A 25,681-nucleotide genomic window follows, 5' to 3' on the forward strand; every position below is an offset into this window, starting at 1 on the left:
TTCAAAGTTGTAGTATTTATTAATTTACTTCCTTTCATCAAATAAAATAAAGTAGCCATAAATAAGATGTTTTCATTAAGTTTAGTTACTCTCCCTCAAGGGTGGATAATAATGGTTATAGGATAGAGTCATGGCTTCTACAGGGTGGTGCTTTATGAGAAGTTCCCAAAATCCCACAAGTGAAAATTCACAGCATAATGCAGTATAAGATATTATTAAGATTTCATTTTTCTCTTATCTCCTTATGTCGCATTAAATCTCATTTGTTTTTCAAAGGAGGAAGAAGTGGGAAAGAACACTGAAGAAGACACTGTTGTGAATCCTGGTAGAGATGGTACCACAAACCAAATCAGGAGAAAGGAACCCCAGATTCCTACCACAACAAACTACAACCAAGTAGCGACGAAATACAATGAGGCCAAGACTAACCGGTCCCCAGCAAGAGGAAGCGAATTCTCTGGAAAGGGTGATATTCCCAACACATCCTTAGATTCCACTTCCCAACCAGTCACTGAATTAGACCCAGAAAAAGATGTTCCTTTGATTTCACAGGCTGCGACCCAGCTACCATCTCTCACTCTGGCAGGCACTTCAGCCTCTTTAAGTGATGGCTCTAAAACTGTTCTCAGATTTCCACAGATGAACTTGTCTGGGACTGTGGAATATTCAAATACAGTTTCTGTAACAGAATCTCAAGAGGTATCTACTGATATCAGTGGGGAAGAGAGTTTTTTGACCAATTTCAAGCTCAGTACGGAAGCCGATGATTCTTCAGGCTCCAGTCCTGCAACTTCCGCTGTGCCATTCGTTTCTGAGAGCATATCCCATGGCTATGTGTTTTCTTCAGAAATCCCAGAGGCAGTCACATACGATGTCCTTATACCAGAATCTATGAGAAATGCTTCAGAAGATTCAGCCTCCTCAGGTTCGGAAGAATCTCTAAAGAATCCTTCCATTGACGGAAATGTGTGGTTTCCTAGTACTACAGATGTGACAACACTGCCCGATGCTGGATCAGGTAGAGAGAGCTTTCTCCAGACTAATTACACCAAGGTGGATACTGATGAATCTGAGAAGACAACTGAGTCCTCTCCTCCAGGCCCACTGGTGTCACAGGGTCCCTTGGTCACAGATGTGGAAATGCCACATTATTCTACCTTTGTGTACTTCCCAACTGAGGTAACACCTCATGCTTTTACTCCATCCTCTGGACAACATGATTCGGTCCCCACCGTCAACCTGGTACACCCGCAGACAACTCAACCAGTATACAATGGTGAGACACCTCTCCAACCTTCCTACAGTAGTGAAGTCTTTCCTCTAGTCACCCCTTTGTTGCTTGACAATCAGATCCTCAACACTACCCCTGCTGCTTCAAGTAGTGATTCGGCCTTGCATGCTACGCCTGTATTTCCCAGTGTCGGTGTGTCATTTGAATCCATCCTGTCTTCCTATGATGATGCGCCTTTGCTTCCATTTTCCTCTGCTTCCTTCGGTAGTGAATTGTTTCACCATGCTTCTCAAATCCTTCCACAAGTTACTTCAGCTCTTGAGAGTGATAAGGTGTCCCTGCATGCTTCTCTGCCAGTGGCTGGGGGTGATTTGCTATTAGAGCCCAGCCTTGCTCCATATTCTGATGTGGTGTCACATCAGACCACTACTCATGCTGCCTCAGAGACCTTGGAATTCGGTGGTAGTGAACCTGGTGTGCTTTATAAAACGCTTATGTTTTCTCAAGCTGAACCGTCCAGCAGTGATGTCATGCTGCATGCACGTTCTTCAGGGCCTGAACCTTCTTATGCCTTAACTAATGATGAGGGCTCCCAATACCTCTTCAGTGTTTCTTACAGTTCTGCAGTACCTGTGCATGAGTCTGTTCAGGGTTCCTTACTTAGCAGCCCTAACCACGTACCGATGCCTGAGTCTCCCTTAGTAACTCCAAGCGCACCGTTGCTGCAGCCTACTCATGGCCTCTCTGGTGATGGGGAGTGGTCTGGAGCCTCCTCTGATAGTGAATTTCTTTTAACTGACACAGATGGTCTGACAGCCCTTAACGTGTCTTCACCTGTTTCTGTAGCTGAATTTACATATCCAGCATCTATGTTTGGGGATGATAACAAGCTGCTTTCTAAAAGTGACATAATAAATGGAAATGAGACGGAACCACACATTTCTTCTTTCAGTGAGCTGATTTACCCTTCTGAAAGCACAGTCATGCCCGACCTGTATGATAATGTAAATAAATTGAACGCATCTTTACAAGAATCCCCTGTTTGCACTTCTAGCACAAAGGGCATCCTCCCAGGGCTTCTTGCTTTTACTGCTACTAAGGTTTTTGATCATGAGATTAGTCAAGTTCCAGAAAATAACTTTCCAGTTCAGTCTTCACTTGCTGTATCTCAAGCATTTGGTGATACTTCGCTTAAACCTGTGCTTAGTGCAAACTCAGAGCCAGCATCCTCTGACCCTGTTTCTAGTGAAATGTTATCTCCTTCAACTCAGCTCTTATTTCATGAACCCTCAGCTTCTTTTAATACTGAAGTATTGCTGCAACCTTCCTTTCAGGCTTCTGATGTTGACACGTTGCTTAAAACTGCTCTTCCAGCTGTGCCTAGTGATCCAATATTGGTTGAAACCCCCAAGGTTGATCACATTAGTTCTACAATATTGCATCTCATGGCATCAAATTCCACTTCAAGGGAAAACATGCTGCACGCTACATCTGTACCAGTCTCTGATGTATCGCCTACTTCTAATATGCACGCTGCTTCACTTCAAGGTTTAACCATTTCTTACGCAAGTGAGAAATATTTTGAACCAGTTTTGCTTAAAAGCGAAAGTTCCCAGCAAGCGGTACCTTCATTGTACAGTAATGATGACTCATTCCAAACTGCCAATTTGGAGCTTAACCAGGCCGCCCCCCCAGAAGGAAGGCATGCATTTGCTACTCCTGTTTTATCAGTTGATGCACCACCAGATACGCTTATAAATAAGCTTGTTTACTCTGATGAAGTCTTCACCTCTGCCAAGGGTTCTATGTCTGATGAGGTATTGGCTGGTATCCCAACAGTTGTTTCTGATACAGTTGTAACTGCTGATCATTCTGTCCCTTTAGGAAACGTGTATGTTTCCATTTCAGTTATTTCTCCCAACAAAGATGGTTCTGTAACCACAACCAAGTTGCTGTTTCCTTCTAGAACAACTTCTGAGCTGACTCAAAGTGCCAGATCTGATGCTGATTTAGTGGGTGGTGGTGACGGTGGTGATACTGATGATTACGATGATGATGATTATGATGGCAGAGAGAGAGATGGCTTAGCCATAAATAAGTGTATGTCGTGCTCCTCCTATAGAGAATCACAGGAAAAGGTAATGAATGATTCAGACACCCAGGAAAACAGTCTTGTGGATCAGAATAACCCAGTCTCATACTCACTGTCTGAGAATTCTGAAGAAGGAAATAAAGTCACAGGTGTAATATCAGACAGTCAGACTGATATGGACAGAAGTCCTGATAAATCACCACCAACACATGTGCCACCCCAAAAGTGCAATGATGGAAAACAGGAAAATGACATTCAGACTGGTAATGCCCTGCTTCCTTTCAGCCCAGAATCTAAAGCTTGGGCAATTCCTACAAGTGATGAAGAGAGTGGATCAGGGCAAGGTACCTCAGATAGCCTTAATGATAACGAGACTTCCACAGATTTCAGTTTTCCAGATATTAATGAAAAAGATGGTGATGGGGTCCTGGAAGCAGGTGACTCAGAAATAACTCCTGGATCCCCACAGTCCTCAACACCACCTGTTACTAGCAGGCACTCAGAAGTATTCAACATTTCAGAGGCAGGTTAGTTATGGATCCAAGGGATAGATTGAGGTGTGGTGGCCTTCTGCCTCAAAAAATAGAAAAATCACGGGAAGAGAAATTTGGTAAAATGGCCATCATTTTTTAAAATCAAGATATTCACAAATCAACTTACAGTTTTTAAAGTATGATTTTATTCATTATTTCAAATGCATACTCAACGTGTTTTGATCCTTAAGTTAACACTCTCCAAAATAGATAAGGTGATTTTATTTATTGTCAATTTTTTCGTATTCTGCAAGATACCTATTACATGTGAGAGCAATTATTGTGTGCATAATACATTTTCAGTACACTGCTTTTTAAATGATAGATTGGAGTGTGTTTTAGATGATTTTAATTTTAATGTTTACTCATATTCTAAAATAAGTTGTCAACTAATTCTGTTGAATTATAAAACGAATTATAAACTCTGACAATAATACGATATATGTACCACCTCTCTCTGACCCACCCAGTGGAAAGGAATTAGATAATTGCACGTCCACATTGGCTTGGGGGCTCTAAAAAAAGTTCTATTGCTAAGTTTTGAGAGTTAATGGTAAGATTTTTTTTTTAAGATTTTAATTTTTAAAAATTGTCTTTGATTACCTTAATGTTGCCTAAAGAGGGCAGTGTGAACTAACAAAATACATTCTACTTTATGCTTGCTGTTATACACCTTTCTAAGAAGTTAAATAATGGCCATTAATATGCATAGTATGTATAGGTATTGTATGACAAGATGTACAACACTAGAACATTTTCTGTAGAAATGCATTTCATTTGTTCATGTATTTTATGCAAATTAATTTATCAGCCAGCTGTTTCTTCTAGCAGATTACTTGCAGCATATAAAATACAGATGTTTGCTTTAGATGCCAATGGGGGAGAAAAGGGGGAATTCAAAACCATTAAGAATATGAAATACTAGATAATTTCATTGCATTGATCATAAGAGTTTTATAATTTGCTTTTATTACATTTTAAGGCATTTTTTAAATCAACAATGAAAATATTTAAATCTCAACAGTAGGTCAAAAGATAGGCTAAAGTAAATCTCGCACTCTTATTGCATGAAAGTAGGTATTTAAAATCCAGAACATAGACAACAATCTCATTAGTATAGTTTTCCTCTTTGTTATTTCCATCCCTTGAATTAGTTATCTACTTTTCCTTCAGTGCAGCAGCAATTAAAAGTTTGTACACTTTGATAGAGAAGTTTTTCTACATTCTGACTTGATACCTGTTTAACACTTCGTTCCAGTTTAAACACTTACATTCTGTTATGTGAAAATGAGTAAGGAATTCATGAATCACCATATTTCATTAGTGTTGCCATGTATATGAATTGTTATCTGGCTTCAAATATAGTTCTAGTGTTTTTTTAATTTTTATTAGATTTATTTAGAAATAAAACATCAGGAATCCATCCATTTTTCTATCTTTTTAGGTAGTGACATCATCTGTATGTTCTTGCTAGATTATGCTGTTATGGAAAGACTATATATACTGTAAAATGCCAAACCTTAAATTATTGACTAAAACTTAGCAATTTCTCTTCAATGCACTAATTAGATTTATTTAATTTGAGTATGTTCTCCCACTGATGAGGAGAAAACAATACAAATATAACATCTAACAGCAGCAAGTAACATAATTAATGAAGTAAATAAGATCATACAGAATTAGGGGAAAATTCTTGCCTATTTTTAAAACATATCTGTAAAAAAATCATATGTAGTCTTATCCAATAATTGAATATGCCTCTTTATCAAATGCATATAGACTAATTCTGAAACTTATCATTTTATTACCTACTTCTAGAATGTAGAATAATTTACAATCGTCAAAACAATATAGATAAGGCAGATATTAGTATCTGCAATTTATGAATGCATAAACTGAGTCCCAAAGATACTAGATTGCTTGATCTAGGTCACATAGGGAGTTAATAAAAAACTGAGACTGGAAACATGTGTCATTGGTGTCTGTCTCTTAGGGACTACGTTTTCATGATTGAGAACAATAAAATATATATAATGCTTAATTTGTAATACCAAAATTCTACTGTTTTATTCTCAAAGTGAATTTTAAAATATTAATCTTAGTTCTTTTTTTCTCATTGTCTATTAGCACATTTTTGTCTTATCATTTAGGTAACTCATATACACTACGGAGCCATATCCAAAAAGATATTTAGTGTCAACTAATGAATATAAAAATCAGTATAACTAGTTGTTCCTCATTATAGTATATACAAAGCAGCCAGTGGATTGTCTACTTTCATGTGGTATCTGATCTTATATAAAATATCTAAGTTTCATTATATGTAATTACCATGGATTTATCATTCTAACTCCCTAATTAAAAGGTTTGTTTTAAAATCAGACATCCCAGAGAACTTATGAGAAAAGTCTATATACAGGACTCTGTGTGTGTGCATGTGTGTGTATAGTGCATGTATATAGAGTGTATGATATATATGTGGTAATTTGTTATATATTTTATATGTTATATATGTATCACATATTTGATCAGACATATCTCATATATATGTATGCACATACATCTATATAAATGAGATATGTATGTATCTAGATATATACACATACACCTATATACATACTGCAGTGAATATTTGTGGTCATTGAAGACCAGTATAATTATATAACCTCACTTTGTATGTAAGTTAATGTACATCATTGGTTCTCAAACTTTAATGTGGATCGGAATCACCCAGAGGACTTGTTAAAACACAGATTGCTGGGTCTTACCCACAGAGTTTCTGATTCAGTAGATTTGGGATGGTTGGAGAGGGGCCGAAAATGTGCATTTCTAACAAGTTCCAGGTGATGCCGATGCCACTATTCTGGGGGACACACTTCAAGTATGACTGAAATAGACAATAATACTAACCTCCATTTGTAATTTCTAGGTACCAGGGACTTTGCTAAGTGGCTTATTTCCTTTGTTAACCACAAACTTTCTACTTAGGTAACAATAATTACAATAGAAACAATGTAAAGACAGTTGTGTATAAAGCAAGATGCTCTCCTAAATTTCTTAAAAAAATACTGGTACATTCACCGTCAGATTATTTAGGCTTCTAGATGAGTCTCCCTACAATATGTAATGACCAGAGCATATGATTAACATAATAAAAGGTAAAGTTCAGCCTTCTCTCACAAGAACGTTAACTACAGCTCAGGGATCAGTTGACTTATAATATTCCCACTTTTTATACAGCTTTATTATTTCTAGTCACAACTTTGAATTCTGCTTTTTTCTAGCAAATCCTTCCATAGTTATAAAAACAAACATCTTGGGACATTAGGTTGTCACTTGTAGATGCATTTCCTATATGAGTGGATTAAATTCTTGACCCTTTCTGCATCATCTCTCCTTACAGAAGGAAGCTATCATTTTAACTCTTAAGTTCTCTCCAGTTAGATATATTTCAATGCTATATTTATGAATTTGTGACTCTCAAATTTATTCTCAAATATTTTCAACTAAATTGATAATATTTTCAATTAAATAGATTGCTGTTGTCTCATATCACTAAGAGTAAGATACTTGGTATAAAAGCACCAAACGTACCAAATGTGTAGGAGGCAATGTAGACTCTGATGAGGAGCTTAAACTTAGTTATTCCAGAAGTTCTACAGGTAGACAGGATAAGGGCTGTTACTTTGTAGCAGTGTCAGCGTATCATCCTGGTAGAATGGTTCTAATGTTCAATCATCTTGGTTTCACACTGCACACACCTCAAAGTAAAAGGGAAGAATTGTGACTGGCCACTGACACCCTGCAGTTCTGAAGCTTCAGTTGCAGTGATTTTGAAAATGCTAGAATAATAATGTACCTGATTGGTCACAAAAATAGTTATTTGCCATCTTTTAAAATTAACCAAAGGACAGAATTTAGACTTTTTCATAATTTACACTTGCATATTTAAAAAGAATTTCTTAGATCTGTGCATTCCTTCAATTTACATGCAATAGTATTTTCATTTTTGATAAAGAAAAACAGTTGGTAAGAAGGACATTCAAAATAACATCTTAAAAGCAACCTATGTTTAAATGTTAAATAGTTTGCTGGATTGAAGGGTTATCCTAATGTAAGGAGGGTTATCCTAAGATTCTCTCTTCATGAAATTATTAGTTGCTCCTAATTATTTACCTAACTGTGGGATTAAAAATATTTCCATTACAATTAATTTTGGGAAATCAAGATTATATGTGGTGATTCAGTAAGTAGCACTGTTTTTCCTGATCATTTTATTTAAAAACTGAATAGTTTTCTTATTTTAATATTTTCATTTCCCTTTTAATAAGCTTTTCAAGGCAATATTATACTTCTTGCCATGACACCTCTTCCAGGTGCCAATCTTTGTTGGGATATTATAGTTCTTCACCTCTGATAGGCTGACTTACTTTATTTTTCTCTTTTTTTGTGAGTTTATTAGTTTGTTTTTGAAGTATAATTGATCTATAACATTATGTTAGTCCCTGTTACACAACATAGTGATTTGATATTTCTGTACATTTCAAATTGATCACCACAATAAGTCTACTTACGATCTGTCACCATACAAAGATATTACATAGTTATTGACGGAATTCCCCATACTGTATATTTCATTCCCATGACTCACTTATTTTGCGACTGGATAGCCTGCCTTACTTTTTAAGCTTTGTGTTACTTAAATTAGCTTATGATCATAGACATTGGTTGTCTCATAGAGTCGAAATTTTAAAGGTAAGCAAACAGCAATGAAGACTGCAGTTATTCGGTTGAAAAATGTTGTGCTTTTCCTTAAGCTTAAATATCAACTTTCTCAATTTTCTCCGACTACAGAGGCCAGTAATAGTAGCCATGAGTCTCGTATTGGTCTAGCTGAGGGGTTGGAATCCGAGAAGAAGGCAGTTATACCCCTTGTGATCGTGTCAGCCCTGACTTTTATCTGTCTAGTGGTTCTTGTGGGTATTCTCATCTACTGGAGGTAAGTTGAGTGTTTGTTTTGGATATGCATTTCATAAAGCTCAGATTTTGCCTGTGTTTTACCTGAATGCTTTTCAAAGCATATGCAAAATTCCCTTTACTTGAGAGCTCCCATTAATTTATCCAGGTAACTATGAGTAAGGTGAATTCGTGAATCCAAAGACATAATAATAAAAGATTTGACTGTTCTTCATACTTCTGTCAAACAATTAAAGGCAAAATGGAGGAACTTTGGCTTCAGTTAATATTTAATATAGTATTTTGACAGTTGCACTTTCATATTAATCTAATTAGCATTCAAACATTATCATAGCATTTAATATAAATCTAAGCTTCTCAGTTAAATGCTCCAGCTGTTATAACTTTAAAAGTTATTATTTTAGAAAACATAGTTTTTGATATAGTGAAATATACTTTTATAGCAGCGGATTTTGTACAAGATACATATCGATTGCATACTAATACAAAAAATGATAACCCATACACAAAAATAAAAATTAAGCATTAACATATAAATATAATTTGAAAATAAAGTAAATGACTATAGTAAGATGGATGGGATTTTTAAATTCATTATAATTTGCCTTGAGGATGAGATACAGCTTCATTCTTATCAATAATCTATTGAAACCTTTAAAGGACAAGGAAAATTGTACCCACTGTAAGCTTCCCATCCTACAGCAAGCAGAACACACTGCAAAGTAATAAGTTTACTAGGGACACAATGTAAATCAGTATAACTGTTATAACTGTGTCTGTTGGAAAACAAGGACTTTATGATGATATAAGGAATCATATCTGTAAACTAAGAAAGGCTATAGCTTAGTACTTTATACTTTTGTTTTAAAAGAGAATTTTGTTCAGAAGATTTATAATCAATTTCTTTTTTTTTTTTAGCAACCTCTGTCTGTAAGTTCATATCACCACTCTTTGTGTTATTCCAAAATATATTCTCTCAGTTTATTCAAAAATATTTAGTATGTTTATTGACTGTTTCCCATGGGCCTAGTACTCTGTGAACTACTATGGGAAAGTGTAAAAGAAGGAATGAGTGAATGAATGAGAATCACCACTGTCAAGAAATTTATGCTTATTGAGGAGAAAGAATTTTCCATGCAAAATTTATAAAAAATTACACAAAAGTGTATGCATGGCAGCTGAAATCTCTAATGCTAAGAGAGGTCAGAGAAAAAGGGATCTTGATAAGCCAGAATGGGCAGGGTAAATGTAAAATGTCAGGCTTGAGCTGGATAGGATTCAGAAAGACGAGCTAAAGGAGAAGGGCATTCCAGGCAGGGTCTTATGTAACTTGAGGACAGAGTGTTAGTTTAAAATATGAGCACTCTTAGGGTTTTATGTATATATTTTATATCTAACTATCAAATGTCGTGATAAGATTTGTTACTCTTACTTACCCATTTACAAATTTCATACATCTGTCCAACTCACAACCATTTGAAGTTGATTCACTTCCAAATACAACTTTTTAGATCAGTAACACGAATACACCAGGGGTATTATTTGCTGAATTACAAAATGACAATGTTAGTGCATTCTTCAAGGTTTGTGTGAATTATTCAAATTCCAGTGTAGCTGCATTTGTGAGCAATATGATTTCACTATCCAATATGGAAACATTTTCGACCTTTGTGGAAACTACAGCCTGTAGAAAGGTTTAAAAATCTAATGGCATACCAACAAGAGTCCTAATAGGTGTATGGTCCTTATACGTTTTTCCAATTTATATATTAAAACACTTTTCTGACCTAATTCTTTAGGAGAAAAAAATAATCGCAAAGTGGTATAATAAATCCTCTCTTTTGTCTAATTTATCTAACTCGGTCTCTCATGTTTTGTGTAAACCTTGAGAAGAAGCGTGTCGTAGCAGGAAGACAGAACAAATCAGAGGTGATAAATCTGGATCCCTTTCCCAGTTCTTCCTGACATTTGCTATATGGCCTTGGGCAAGTCACTTACCCATCTAGGAATGCAACTTTCCTCTTTTTACCATTTGGGGGGAAAGATCATCTTTAAGATTGCAGTCAGACTTTCTTTAGGGTCTCTGTGATGAATACAGCATGATGAATGTTGTTTTATATTTGTATAAGGATCCAAAAAAATGGAATCATAATTACAGATTTCTAGCTTTTAATTCTAAATACTGTGATGAAAAGGTGTAAATTAAATAATCAGATTAACATTGATTGATAGGACCTATGTCTATAAGTTTAAAACAGTCATCACTTTTTTCCTCATGGCTGAGTGATAATTAGCAGGAGACATAGTTATCAACACTTAGCACATAGACGTGAAGACATTCACTGCTGATACAGAACAGATGGACCATAGATATTGAATCTTGTCATACATTAAATAATATGCCTTGAAATTATTTGCCAGATGTTTTAAGGTATAATTTATGTGAGCCAAATCATAACTTTTAAAACGCAAAATTACTTCCATAAGGAATATTTTCAAAAAGTTCTTTTTAAAGACAACAAAGGGTAAATTTTGGAGAGCTTTTTTAATAGTTAGAATCTGAAAAATACCAAGGCTATATTCAACAAAACAGCACTCCATCAAAAGCTATATAGAACAGAACTCTCCATAGACACACTTGTTCTGGCTGGGGAGAGTGGGAAGAGAAGCAATATGAATTCTCTCTTGATCTTAAATTTAAATTTGTGGGTCACTAGTAGCTACCAACCCAGAATGGAGGCCTCCCAGTACCATGCTGCCTTTTAAGTAGAATGTCACTTCCTAGGTAAGACTGTACTATAAAGTGTACCTAAGCCATGTACAGATGATCTTCATCCAGAATTTATCCTGTACTATTTTAATTTTAATTTTTCCCACTTTTAAGATTATTGGTATGATTTATAAGATTCTTTTGTTACTTATTAATGCAAGTAACATTACAAGACCACTTATTTTCTAAAACCAACAAATGTTTGATTACATAGCTGAAAAGTATAGAGCTGGTATATACCCAGATACTACGGTGAATATTAGCAACATGTTAAACCACTATACTAATATGTTTTAATTTACCTTTTCCTATTCTAAGAGATGCTACCTTCTTCCCATTCTCTCAGACACATCCTCTATCCATCCATCCATCCGTCTATCCATTCATTTTTCTCTAGCTATGTATTCCACCTCTCCCTCCCAAATGTTTTGAAATTTTAGGTTAATCTCATTTGAGGCTCAGGTAGGCAAGAGAGTCTAGGATGCAGCTGAATACATTATGGTTGGTGGAATTTACTTACTACTGGAAATCCATCTAATCATTCAACACTTAATACCTATTGTACTTCTGGCATTGTATTAAAAATTGAGTCTACATAAATCAAAAGATATGGCCCCATCTTTAAAAAAAAAAAACATAATGAGGATAAAAGCACAAAACAAATATACTGCAAAATACTATAACCACCAATTAATTAAAATATTTAAAATAAAATAATGGAGAATAATGTCCAGGAAGTGAAGGTCATCCTTGGATTAATTAAGCATACTTTTCAAAGCAGTCTTAAGGTGAGTGTGAATGGAGATTTGCGTTGGGTACAGTAGAAACAGAAACTGGAGTGCAAGAGTCTGCTTAGGAAATGAGAGGCTGTTTCACAGAGAAGAAACCACTGAGTTGTCTTTAAAAAGGAAGTGTTTGCATGGCACATTAGTGACTGAGGCATTTTGGTCAGAAGGAGAACCATGTTTAAAGCAGGGAGGAGAAATACTGAGTTAGAGCAGGAAAAGACATGTTCAATGATCTACAACGTGTTTGTGTTATTGGATATAAACTTCAAGGAGAAAAGTCAAAAAAGGTTTGGACCACAGATAGGTAGGGTTTAGGTATTAAAAGATTTGGGGTACTATAATCTAAAAATCTGTAAGGCACAGAACTAGAGCCAATACGTCAAAGTAACAGGGAGATAGATTTGGGGCTCAATACAAAAAAAATATCAACAGTAGGAGGCGTAACATTGGAACAGGAGGGTCTCCTCTTTGGATACCATTTGGAGATACTTACAAGGGAATGAGTTTTGAGTTAGTACAAGAAATGTCTAGTAACTAAAGATGGTTCATAAAGAAGTAAGCTCCTTGTCACTGAAGGTATTCAAACTGGGTCTTTTTAATATGTCAGAGATGCTAGGGAAGGGACTCTTGTATCAGCTGTGATATTGCACTAGGTCCCTTAAGGTATTTTACAACTTTAAGATTCATTGAAAAATAAATAGAAACCCTTTCAACCGGCTTGTGTAACCATATTTTAGAGGAATCAAGGAGGTTTTAATTCAGTGATCTTAAAAGCAGGTGTATCAAATCCAGTGTTTTCATATCAATGTGTCAGAAAATACTACATCTGTGGTTACACAGGTAAGCCACACTTTCCCTGTAGTTCCTGCTCCAGTCTGGTGTCAGTTCTGCTCAAATGTGGACTTTCAGTAGGATAGTTTCTTTATCATGAGACCTGTGACCCTCATCTTTCCCATTTCTCATTAGTCTGCCATGCTCTTTCCCCTTTCCAGGATATGAACCTCTCTCAGGGTCCCTTTGACCCCACATTGCAGTTGATTCTACCTCCACTCGTCTTCCTCCTACATCACCTCTTCTCTGTTGAAGACATTCCTGTGTTCTGTCAGTTATCTATGGTCTCACAGGCTTGATTATTAAAGGTTATACCATCACAGCAGAGGGCTAGTTTTTTGCTATGCATATCGTCGCCTTTGAATTTTTTTTTTTTTGGCTTGTGACATTATATAATTTTGTACTATTCATAATTCTAGCAGTGAATTCATTGAGCAAATATTTCAGGGCACCTACAGCATGCCAGACATTATTCTTAGCACTGAGGACTAACAATGCCTTAAGACAAAGTACCTTGCCCTTTGGGGGCTTACATTCTGGTGAGGGAGGACCAACTAAAATTATGAAACATGAATAAACAAATATATAAATAAAGTATTTCAGATAGTGATAAGTGCCACAAAGCAAACAAAAGGGGGAAGAATAGTGACTTGGCTGGCAGGGCTGGTACTTTTAGCTCAGGTGGTCAGAGAAGGACTCTCAGAGGATGTGGCATTTTAGCCAATGCATAAATGATGGGAAGGAGGCAAGTGGCCAGAGGGAACATCAAGAACCAGGGCCCTGAGATGATCCTGGCGGGGTTTCTTAGAGGGAGAAAGAAAGGACCGGTGGGCTAGAGCCTAGTGGGTGCAGGAAGGAGTTGTAGGAGGTGAAACCCCTGGGATGCGAGGGGACCAGGTGGCAGAGGGTCTTACAGCCCTTGCTGAAATAATGGAATATCATTCTAATTCCAGTGGGAAGCCACTGAAGAATTCTATACAGGAAAATGATTATTGAAAAAAATATCACAAATTGAAGTGTGTCATGTAAGAACAAATGTTATGTTAAAGCTCATTAGGATAAATATCCTGTTGCTTGGGTCTTTTAAATGGAAAATGAGATTGGCATTTTCACTCAAACAGATCTTTCCATTTAAACTTAACCACTCATGAGTAATGCTTCAAATAAATTAAATGACCCACATCAAAGAGTGTCATTAGCAGTATTAATTTAAAAAAATTTTAAATTAAGGATAATTTGCATTAGTTTACAGCAGCAGTTGGTTCTTTGCTCTTCTCAATTGTTTGTAGTGAGAGATGTTACTCTTATTATCTGAATGAAAATAGATTCAGGTGACATTTTAGCTCATGGTTGTCGTTGACTCCAAATATATTCATTCTCAAAACTCTCATCAAGGCTAGCATCTGTTGGAGAGAAACCCCTGTTTTTGGTTATATGCTCACTATTTCCTCACTTCGTTCTGTTATTACTGCATTATCATACTTATAATATAAAGCTGCCTTCTTTTTTCATCAAAATGTTACCACAGTAGAATTTCATTTCTACATGGTCACAGCTTGCTGCCTTTTACTAGCAGCTGAATATCCTCAGAACGGCACGGTCCCTTAAATATTGAGTGAAAATAGCTTTGGATAGGCTTTCTTTTCCACTCTGGTCCTGTCCAAGATGGCAGGACATCCTGGTATACGGCAACAGTGGAAGAGTAACTAGGGCATGGGGGTGTCCTACTCCTTGGCACCAACTGCCAAGTTCAAGTGTCATCTCTGCTTATACCATGTCCGATATCTGCTCAGCCTGCTTCATCTGGTACAGGTAAAGCTGAGATAAATTTGGAGGCTATAAAATTCTCTAATAACTGTGTTTTGTAAAAGTAGGTGATAAGTAGATGATTTCCACTTATGTTTTGATCCTGGAGATTTCTGTCATAATCTTTAAGCATCTCGGAAGTTGTCTTGCTGACCATGCCAGCTAGTAGTATAAATTGCTTTCTTTTCTTTCCAGGAAATGTTTCCAGACTGCACACTTTTACTTAGAGGACAGTACATCCCCTCGGGTAATATCCACACCTCCAACACCTATCTTTCCAATTTCAGGTAATAGCTTAAAGTGTGACCCTGAGTAGCTGGTAGATGTTAAATGAAAAGCGTGATGTTGGAAGGTTTTTTCTTATTGGAGTGCTTTGCAAATGGCTATAATGTAGATTAGTAAATGTTTGTGTTGCCCAAAATATTATGTATCAGGCATTCAGGTTTATAACTTGTTCTTGTTAATTCTGAACACTCTTGGGACTTCCCTGGTGGCGCAATGGTTAAGAATCCGCCTGCCAATGCAGGGGGCACGGGTTCGAGCCCTGGTCCAGAAAGATCCTACATGCCTCGGAGCGACTAAGCCCGTGCGCCACAACTACAGAGCCCGCACGCCTAGAGCCCGTGATCTGCAACAAGAGAAGCCACCGCAATGAGAAGCCCGCGCACCGCAATGAAGAGTAGCCCCCGCTCACCGCAACTAGAGAAAGCCCGTGCACAGCAACGAGGACCCAACGCAGCCGATAAATAAATTAGTTAATTAATTTTTTTAAAGTAATTAATAAAAACAATGCTTTGAACAGTCTTAACCATACAGGTGATGTGGCAAAATAATTTATAGTGGTTCAGATGTTATATGTTAAGGAACATAAATATTTATAGCAATAAAATATCAGTAAGGAATAATGCTGACTTTCAGTCATTTGCATTCCTTTAATGGAAACCTAAACAACAAAAGTCAGACTAAATCAGTGCAGTAAGGATGGACAGGACAAAAACCACAAAAATAAGGATAAAGTTTAGTTCCCTTCTGATTATCTGAGTGTATGTGAGAAAAGGTTTCTTAACTACATTACGGGAAAAAAAAGAAATTTTAAAATGGTGAGGGTAGAAGAAAAACATGAGCACAAACAATGTGGTTGCTGGAAATACTTTAAGTAAAAATGTCAGTTGTATCCCTGGGAAAACATCAACTGTTTTATCAGAACTTACCTAGTTAACAATATTCAAGAATTAACCAGGGTCATTTTAAGACCCTTATTGACCCTAGAGTTCACACTGTAACTAAGGTCACAGACACTTACTGAATTAACATGTTATAACATTTCAGAATGAAAAGTGGTAACAATAAAAAAAAAACTTTTCTAGAAATGTGCGAATTAAGGAAGCAGAACTGGAGGACAGAGGACGAGACAAGGACGCGGAGAGTCACCAAACCAGGGAAAGCAAATGGAAACATTCCACTCTACATCTTTGTACAGAAGCCTCTTTTTAAATTGTCTGAGATGCCATATGTTATTGCTTGAGGCTCAAATTCTACATGAAGTTATCTTCTGAAGTCTCATGATTTAAAAAACAAAAATAAAGAAGAGAAGCATTTTCCTTGTAATTTGCAACAGGCATAGGAATAAGAAGTGTTTTGCTCTTTTACCTCTTTCATCAACTCTATCAACTCTGTGTCTTTAACCACCACTGTTTTGTTTTTCTAGTTTATATTAAAATTCTTTCTATTTCTTTTAGTACAGCACAATTTCTCATTAACATATTTAGAATTTTGAGACCAATTGCTCTTGGTTATCTGTTGTGTTTAGTTCCCTTCACTTTCAAACATACCTCTTCTACATATCCTGTCAGCGTGGGTATGCAAATTAACTATACCATTATCCAAAGTCCAACACAGTTTATTATTAACAATAAATAAGATAATCCAAAATCAGGTTGTCCAGGAAATCCAGAATCCCCTGTTCTACTTCTTAGAAGAATGGTGATCAAGGGCATCTCCTCCTTTTACTTGCAGACCAATTCGTAAAAGAATTACCAAAAGACATGATGGCAAATGAGAAGTAGTCAGTTTGCTTGTGGAAAGAGGTTAGCTGTGCAGGATAATATCCGTGGTTTTGACAAAGCTTTACTAGGAGAACTAACGATTTAGATGTGACAAGTTATTTCTGTTTTCTTGTCTAATTATAAAAGCTACTTCTAGGCAAGATCCTTCTGTAGGTGTGAAGGTGGAATTACACCTTTGTCTAGTGTTTCTTAAGGTTAACTCGCTAATTCAATTTTAGCATTCAGGTATACTCATCTAAAAGAGAACAGATGGAGTCTAATTTTTTTTAAATCAACAAATTCTTGGTAACTGAAGCTTAAAAATATTAAATGGCCTAGATGCTGAACATCTGTTGATGTAAATAACTGGTTCTAGTGAAATGTGTTTGATGTTTCCTTGTCAGAAGAAGGAAGTTGTGAAATTGCACACTGTGAACTAGTAATATGTTTAATCTAAGAAAGTCTTTCCAGGAAAAAAAAAGAAAAAAACAGAACCAGGTAAAATAATTTGGCCCCTTCACAATTAATTAACAGATCCAATGACTTTGTTTACATAGCATATTTTCAAGTTAGAATTCTTGAAATTTTACAGATTAAAAGTCCCAAAGGTTTTTGACATTATCCTCAATGAATAGTCTGCATATAAATGTTTTCTATTATTTATAGAAAGAAGGAAAAAATGTTTTCAAATGTAAACATCTGACTATTTAACAGAGAGGCATTAAACTGTACAATTTTATAAAACTGAAATTGCACTATATATTATGTTTAGTCCAGGGTAAAATTGAAAATATATTATTTCTGCATTTTTTTCCCAGAATTTGCAGGCAACTCCCACTCATGTCAAAGAAAGTTATCCATAAAGAGATGCAGTCCGTTGATAAGAAGTGAGGCTGTGGTATTATTTATAACTTAACATTGAAAATTAAGTTTCTCTTTAGAGTATGAAAGGAAAAGAGATTCCTGATCAAACCAGAATTCTAAAATGCAGGTTATGATTGAAAGTAAATATAGAGAAAATTGGTAATTGTTGCTGAATGTTTCTTTGAACATAGATTCAGTCGGGATTATAGGAATAAGTGAACTTTGAAGTTGTTTTAGAAGAAGGCTCTTTATAAATCTCTATAAATGAGAGGCACATTTATTTCTGTTGAATTATCCTTTCCAACCTGATTTTTTTTATTCACTTAGATGATGTTGGAGCAATTCCAGTAAAGCACTTTCCAAAGCATGTTGCAGACTTACATGCAAGTAGTGGGTTTACTGAAGAATTTGAGGTATGATTTTAATATGTCTATTTTAAATAATATGGAAAATAGTAAATTTTTAAAATTCAGCAATAGGCTATTTCTTGACATTGAAACCATTTTCACTTCTAGCAAGATTATTAGTTCCATAATCAATTATGTGTTTAGGATATGTGTTATGGTTATCATACAGTTTAGAAAATTGGTTTTCCATTTTAAAATTCAAGTTGTAATAGTGGAAAAAGCAAAAACATTGTTAATTCTCTCCCATAAAATCAGAGCTCTAGTATTCTTTTTTTAATCTTAATCGGTAACACTGATTCCTTTTAATTTCCTAAATTATATAAATTATAGTAAACTAGTAAATTTCATAATTTTCAGCCAAAGTCCATACAAGCTCTTAATTGTAAAGATTACAACAGTGTAAATGCAGAAGCTCTTCTTATACAAGACGTAATAAATATTATACAAGGTAAAACCCCATCTTCTGAAGAAAATATGCATTTCTAAAAAACATTTGAACTTCACAATCAGTGAAAATTTTTCTAGTATTATTCTGTAAAACACTCTTAGATGGTAAGGGCAGAGAAATTTACTGCAAATTTATCATGGCCCACTGAACTGTCAGTTAAGGAGCTTTTTCAAAATAGGGTGCCAGAAACCAACAGTTAACAATAATAACCACAAAACACAAAGTTACTCTTATTGAGCGCTCCCTAATATGCCGATCATTGTACTAGATGCTTCTACATTCAACCTTCAGCCAACTCTGGAAGTTATTTGCTTTTATTTCTATTCATATTGCTGATGAAATCAACTTCCACAGAAGTTAATTAGCAACTAATAAATAGCAGGGTTGGGATTCAAACCTAACACTCATGTCCTTTCCATTCTAGAAATCGAGGGATCCCCACCCCTTCCCCAGCCTCTCCCCTTCAGGAAGCATCACATTGCTTTTGCCTCCTCACCTCAGCCCCAAGTGCTCAGTTGACCTCCCTCTTTGAAGCCCTTTGAGGTCTGATCCTGATCAGAGGATATACCACCATCCCTAATATACACAGAAACTGCTCCCCACGAATCAGATCAACAAGAACGTATTTACGGAAGCAAAATGCCAGAGATCAGAAAGCTTTAAGAAACCAAAGGAAAGAGAAATGAAATATATGTTTTCACTAAATTAAAAACAGTAGAAATCAACTAATTTAATCTTAAAAGAAGTCTAAGTCATAGCTACATTGAATAAGAAAGCAGTGTGAAGTGACTACTAAGTAAAGTGGAATAATATGAAGAATTATATTTTTAAAACATCAAATTATTTTTTCCTACCATAATAGAGGTTACTGGGTGGTGCAGTATTAACTTGTAGAAACTATCAGGCATCCATCAAACAAAATCATAGTTGCAAAAGGGAGAAAATGCTAAGGGTGTGTCTAATCTTCCAGATGTTAAAAGCCATAAGGAAAAATAGACAGTTTATTGTAAAAGTTGCTGATAAGCATATATACAAAGGCAGATTCACAGTTTTCACAACTATAAAATCATTTTGAATATTATTAAGCAGTTCATAATGATTAAATTAATAAAATAACCTCACATTTTTACTCAAAAAGTATTTTCTTAATTCCATTGCTTTTAACTCACAGTCTGATTGAAGAAAACTTTTCATTAACTTAGTAATTAGCTTAATAACTAATAATGCTACACCTTTTCAGTGGTTCATATATTAAATTGTTTTTAAATCTAGAGTCAGAATGACTTGCTCCAGAAGAGGCCTTAAAAGCTTGTTTAGTGAAAGGCTGAGCCATTTTGCTGATGAATCAGATTTATATTTAAGTTATATACTTTCTCAAAAATTATAAAGCTTTCATGTTATTATCTTAATATGTACTAAATAATTGTAAATTCCAAACTAATATATTTAGATAGACGACATCCCTGGGAAGGAGTTTAATTCATTTTAAAAGAGAAATGGCAGAAATAATTTTTCTCTACCCATTGAAGTTTTATTTTAATTAAAAAGAGGTCTACTAATTAAATATGTAGAAAGTAGTACTATCTAAATTTTGTTTCAAAAGACATAGTGTATATGATAAAAAAAAATTTCAGGAGATTTCTAATGTTTTGACAGCTCTACAGACCACCTAATAGGAAACTGTTTACTCTTTAAAATTACTCAAAATAAACAAACAAAAAAAATGTACTACTAATTCAGTTTTAAATAGTTCTATCATGATCAAATACAATTATATTTGAATATTAGTAAATCTGACTAGTATGCTAAAATGTGTCATCAAGTATGTGGTTTTTCTCATCAGCATTTTTAAAATTCATCATATTATTATACCACTGTCCCCTTTTAAAAGTGTTATTTTTTTCCTTTTACATAATGTTAAGGTTCCAAACTGTTAGAAGTTTTGATTTGCATGCAACTGTTTGAAACATTCTGTTTTGTTAGTATTTGACAAATGTATTTATTGCATGATCATGGTTTTCCATTGTAAACCTAATATGAACACTTTCTTTTCTCATTTGTCGTGTGCTGTGGAATTTGATTTCTTTACTTTTTTGGCATTCATTCCCTCATTAGACACTGAAAGAGTTTTACCAGGTAAGGCATTATTTCACTGCATTTTCTTTTAGCCAAGAAATAGTTGTAACATAAAAAAAAAATTTTTGGATAGATTGTTTTGTTTGTTTTGTCTTCTGTAGTATATTTTAAGGCACTTTGTTTGAAAGGATGTGTGTTAAAACATTATGCGTACAATTTCTTTACAGGAGGTGCAGAGCTGTACTGTTGATTTAGGTATCACAGCAGACAGCTCCAATCACCCTGACAATAAGCACAAGAACCGATACATAAATATTGTTGCCTGTAAGTATATCCTTCACTCAACTCTGATTTGTTATCATTGTCGTTGCGGTGCTTTTAGTTCAATGTCCTGAAGTCCTCTGACAGCAGACCTCGGTGTAGCTGTTTCAGGACCTTTGTATCAGGGGATGAGACTTGCATTAGATAATACGGAGTGTTTTACCACTCCAGTTTAAATACATTCTGCAATTAATGACATCTGTTTCTTTTGAACAAAATAAACTTATATTTTAATCCAGTCCTTTCTTCAGACCCCATGGCCTGTAAATCTGTTCTTATGGTTTTCTGTCATTATTTATATTCCATAGTCCTATTTTCACTTGAGATACCCCGACTTGATGTGAATTTACTAATGAAATGGGATTTTCTTTAGACTCTATTTTTTCCTTCTACCCTTTTCCCTCCTCTCTTGCCATTCTCCCCTGGGGTCTGATAAAGGGTTAATTGGATTCATTCTTTTTATTTCTTCTCTCCCTTTACTACCTTAGCTGACCTCTCTTTTTCTCCTCCATGAGCAGCTTTCTGGCTCTTTTCTTTAGGACAAGTTTACCTATTTTTTTGTATGAAATTAGCATGTTTCTTCCATCTTATTGCAGCACCTCTTATTTACATCTGTTCCCTTTTATTTTCCTTTATAGCCCCCTCCATTTCTTGAAATTCATCTTCATTCTTCCCCAAAACTTCAACTTATATCCTTTCTTATATATTCAGTGGGCCTTCCTAGAGTCATGTGAACATGGTATTGCCAGCTTGGTTATTTAAATTCTGGTTCCATTCTAGTTTCTGGAATGGGAATTTTTACGATCACAGTTCTAAGTAGTTTGCATGGATGCTGTCTTTTTTTCCCACAAGGTCTACACCAGTCTTTCCGTTTTGATAGAAAGTTCTGCTTCATGTTTGTCTTTCTCAACAGAAGCAGGTATCCTGCTGCACATAAAAACTCAGTTGCTTCTTGGACAGGGTGAAGTGGTTGTTAGACCATTCTCTCTACAAGCTAAATAGAAAATACCCACCAGCTAATTAAGAAGCAGATAGAGATTAACATTTGTTGAACACCTACTGTGTGCCTGGCACTGTGAATTCGTCATTTCATTCCATCCCTGAAATAACCTGGCAAGATAGAGGTAATAATAGTCCTACTTTGAGACGAAGAAAAGCAACCCAGAAAACTTACCCAGTAATACCCTTCTGAAAATCTGAAAACCAAAATGCAAAAGTAGCCTGGCATCCAAACCCATCTTTCCATGGCCACACATCTATTTCTGCCTACATTTCCTGCATCTTTGCGAGCTGCTAATGTCACCAAAGTATTATTATCCCAGAACGTCTCTTTAACTTGTCATAGTTTGGTCTGTATTCATTTCTTCATCCTTGAAAAAAAAAATAGTCTGCCCAGTGAAATCACCAAGTGTCCTTCTAGTGACACTTTCCTTTCTTATTATGCAGTTCCTCCAAATATAGCTTCTCTGTAGAACTGAATTTAATCCCAAATGCCTCATTTCAACACATTTAATTATGACCATGCACCATGTATAAGTTACCACAGTTTTCATCCCCTCTCCACTGACAGTACAGGATCCGTGTCTTCCGTTCTTGGGCAGTCGTTGCCCTGCGTCCCTTTGCAATAGTTCCTCTTTGAGGTCTTCCCTTGAAAGAGCTGTTTGCTCTAACCATTCACGGAAATTTTCTAGACCCCTTCTGCTTCCTTCTCTACTTCTTCCGCCATCAGCCTCCTGTTCAGAGCATGCATGCTGCCATCCTTCCTGAGCTTTCTGACACCCCCGTCACTCTTCTCTCCCCTTCACTGGCTCTGCAGTGTTCACAGCCCCAGTATCCACCTTTAGAAACCCATCTAAGATGCCAACTTCAGGATTCAACCTCTATGAAAAGGTTTATTTTCATCCCAAACCAATACAGTTTCTGTCTTCGTGTCCCTCTAGGACTCTGCACCTCTCTCTTGACACCGGAACATTCCTCTCTGTGTATATGTCCATTCTCACCTTCCACATTGGAAACCTTGAAAGAGGATTTTGTTGTATTTATCTTTATTTTTGTCATCTCTGTATCCTCCAAAAGCTGACTAAAGTAAATGATGTTTGCACTGATTTTAATTGTATTTGATAAATTATTATGTAAATATAAATGAACTTTATGCTGAAAAGCAGTTCATGCTATAGTGAAATATTTTCTTTTTTTTATTACAGATGATCATAGTAGGGTTAAGCTTGCACAACTTGCTGAAAAGGATGGCAAACTGACTGATTACATCAATGCCAACTATGTTGATGTAAGCATGTTTCAACTGAAATTTTATGAAAATTATGTTAAACTATGAATTTATTATACCATGGTATTGTACATAGAATAGTAATAAGTATTACATGAAAGATAATAAAAAATACAAATTAGTAGTAAGAGATCCTGTAGCTAAAGGTTTTCAGATTGAATGGCATTCAAGCTATTGTACTTGGTTTATCTCCTGGGTGAGAGAAGGAATTCAGGCTGAGAAATTACATTCAAGGTAGGATGTATATATTCTGATAGTTTTATAGCTCCTTAAATAAGAGGGGTAGGATCAGTGCTTATTTGGAATGTCCCATAGCTCCTAGCACATTACTATGTAGACAGCAGCTGATAGATAAATTTTGACTGAAAAATTCTCAGGGTAGTACTGGCTAAAAGGCAAACACATGATTTCTAAACCAGTTACCAACCTTTATAATCTTGGGCCCTTCTCAGGATACCCAGCTTTGTGAAACTTACTGGAGATCTCCAGGGACTGTAGACCACTGACTAACTTACTAGTTTTTTTCCTGTGGTCAGTTGAATGCCAATGGAACTCAGTTATTTTCCTGACACTGACTTTGCAGTCTAGCTGCCTTCAGGTTTATGCTGTTTGGAACAGTTAATTCAAAGAAGTGAGTACCAAATATAAGTATACAGTAGGTTTGTTGTAGGCAACCACCTCAGGCTTCGATAGCAGGAAGTGTGTATGTCAGATTGAATATGAGCTTTGGAGTTAGAACTGGTTTTGAATCCCAGCTCTGCCATTGGCTAACTGTGAAAGCTTGGAAAGCCACTTAACTCCTCTGAGCTTCAGTTTCCTATCTCCAAATCAGGGATGATGCTTCCATTTTGCATATAAATTAAGGATTAGGGTTAATGTTTGTAAACTATCTTGGCCAACAGTGGGTAATAAGTGAAGGATAGCTATTAATGATTAGTACTGCTCAGTGCCACCAAGGAGAGGGTAAGGAGAAAACACCAAAGGTTTCCTGACTATTATAGACAACTGAGCCCTAATACCTCAAACATATTTCAAAGCAGCACAATTAAGCACCAGATGTTAAGCATAGTAAACAGACTTGGATTAAATGCACTTAGACTAGAGGTGCAGAGAATAGTGGTTGTGTCAGTGCAAAAAGAACTCTTTTTTTTACAAAAATTATAACTAAAGAAGAGTTGCTGTCTTTGCTAGTACTAGTAAGTTTCTCTAGCTTTGAAAGTTTTTTTTATATGTTTTTCTTTTATAGCAAAAATCTCCTGATCTTAGAAACTGAACAGCTAACAATGGCATACAAATTTGTTAGTAAGAAACATTTGTCATTTGTTTCTTCAGGGCTACAACAGACCAAAAGCTTACATTGCTGCCCAAGGCCCACTGAAATCTACAGCTGAGGATTTCTGGAGAATGATATGGGAGCATAATGTGGAAGTTATTGTCATGATAACAAACCTGGTGGAGAAAGGAAGGGTATGAAGGTCATCTATTATGCCATCCCCGAGATAGTGATTAGAAATGCTTTAAGTTGCTTTTGATAGAGTCAGCATGAGGAAACAGCAAAAGTCAGGGAAGCTAATCAGGATTCCTTTCAAGTAAGTATGACAGCTAAAGGGAAACTGTTAAAGGTCAAAAAGTTTCACTGTAACTCAAGCTACCTGCTATTTAAATGCATTCTTCATTCCGTAAGAAAAAGCAAATGAGTTTCATTGAAAAGCGATGCAGAGTGAAGTAGATTTTAATTCATGGGAGCTGGATTCTAGTCCTGGCTTTATAGCGACTCAGTACATCTGGCCTCACTTTCCTCATCTGAAAGGGGGGAGTTGTTTGAATCTGATCATCTCAAGTCTCTTTCAGCCCTGTAATTCTCTCTCTGCTCTCCTCTACAACAAATCTGCAATCACTTAGAACGGAAAGAACATGTTTAGAAGAATAAGGGAGTCACGGTATCAAATCTTTAATGATTTCAGGGTTGACTTACACTAAGCATTTGAAATATGAAAAGAGCATCTTGACTTTCTCTTTTGCAGAGAAAATGTGACCAGTACTGGCCTGCTGATGGGAATGAAGAGTATGGGAACTTTCTGGTCACTCAAAAGAGTGTTCAAATGCTTGCATATTACACTGTGAGGACTTTTACTGTAAGAAACACAAAGATCAAAAAGGTGAGTCCACAAATGATGGCTATCATCAATTGAGTAATACATCTCG

The 25,681-nt window shown here is 35.8% G+C and overlaps 1 protein-coding gene across 1 annotated transcript in view; it reads left to right on the forward strand.

Annotated features, from left to right (window-relative positions):
- The window catches only part of PTPRZ1 (protein tyrosine phosphatase receptor type Z1), a 168,277-nt gene that overhangs the window by 127,723 nt on the left and 14,873 nt on the right, over positions 1 to 25,681 (forward strand). The window contains exons 12-20 of the mRNA XM_061197991.1: positions 277 to 3,850; positions 8,711 to 8,855; positions 15,224 to 15,315; positions 18,265 to 18,350; positions 20,908 to 20,928; positions 21,096 to 21,192; positions 23,394 to 23,476; positions 24,809 to 24,943; positions 25,501 to 25,635. Coding sequence (XP_061053974.1) covers positions 277 to 3,850; positions 8,711 to 8,855; positions 15,224 to 15,315; positions 18,265 to 18,350; positions 20,908 to 20,928; positions 21,096 to 21,192; positions 23,394 to 23,476; positions 24,809 to 24,943; positions 25,501 to 25,635 — 4,368 coding nt within the window. The remainder of the gene's footprint in view (positions 1 to 276; positions 3,851 to 8,710; positions 8,856 to 15,223; positions 15,316 to 18,264; positions 18,351 to 20,907; positions 20,929 to 21,095; positions 21,193 to 23,393; positions 23,477 to 24,808; positions 24,944 to 25,500; positions 25,636 to 25,681) is intronic.

This window comes from Eubalaena glacialis, chromosome 8, assembly GCF_028564815.1.
Source record: "Eubalaena glacialis isolate mEubGla1 chromosome 8, mEubGla1.1.hap2.+ XY, whole genome shotgun sequence".
Lineage (NCBI taxonomy): Eukaryota > Metazoa > Chordata > Mammalia > Artiodactyla > Balaenidae > Eubalaena > Eubalaena glacialis.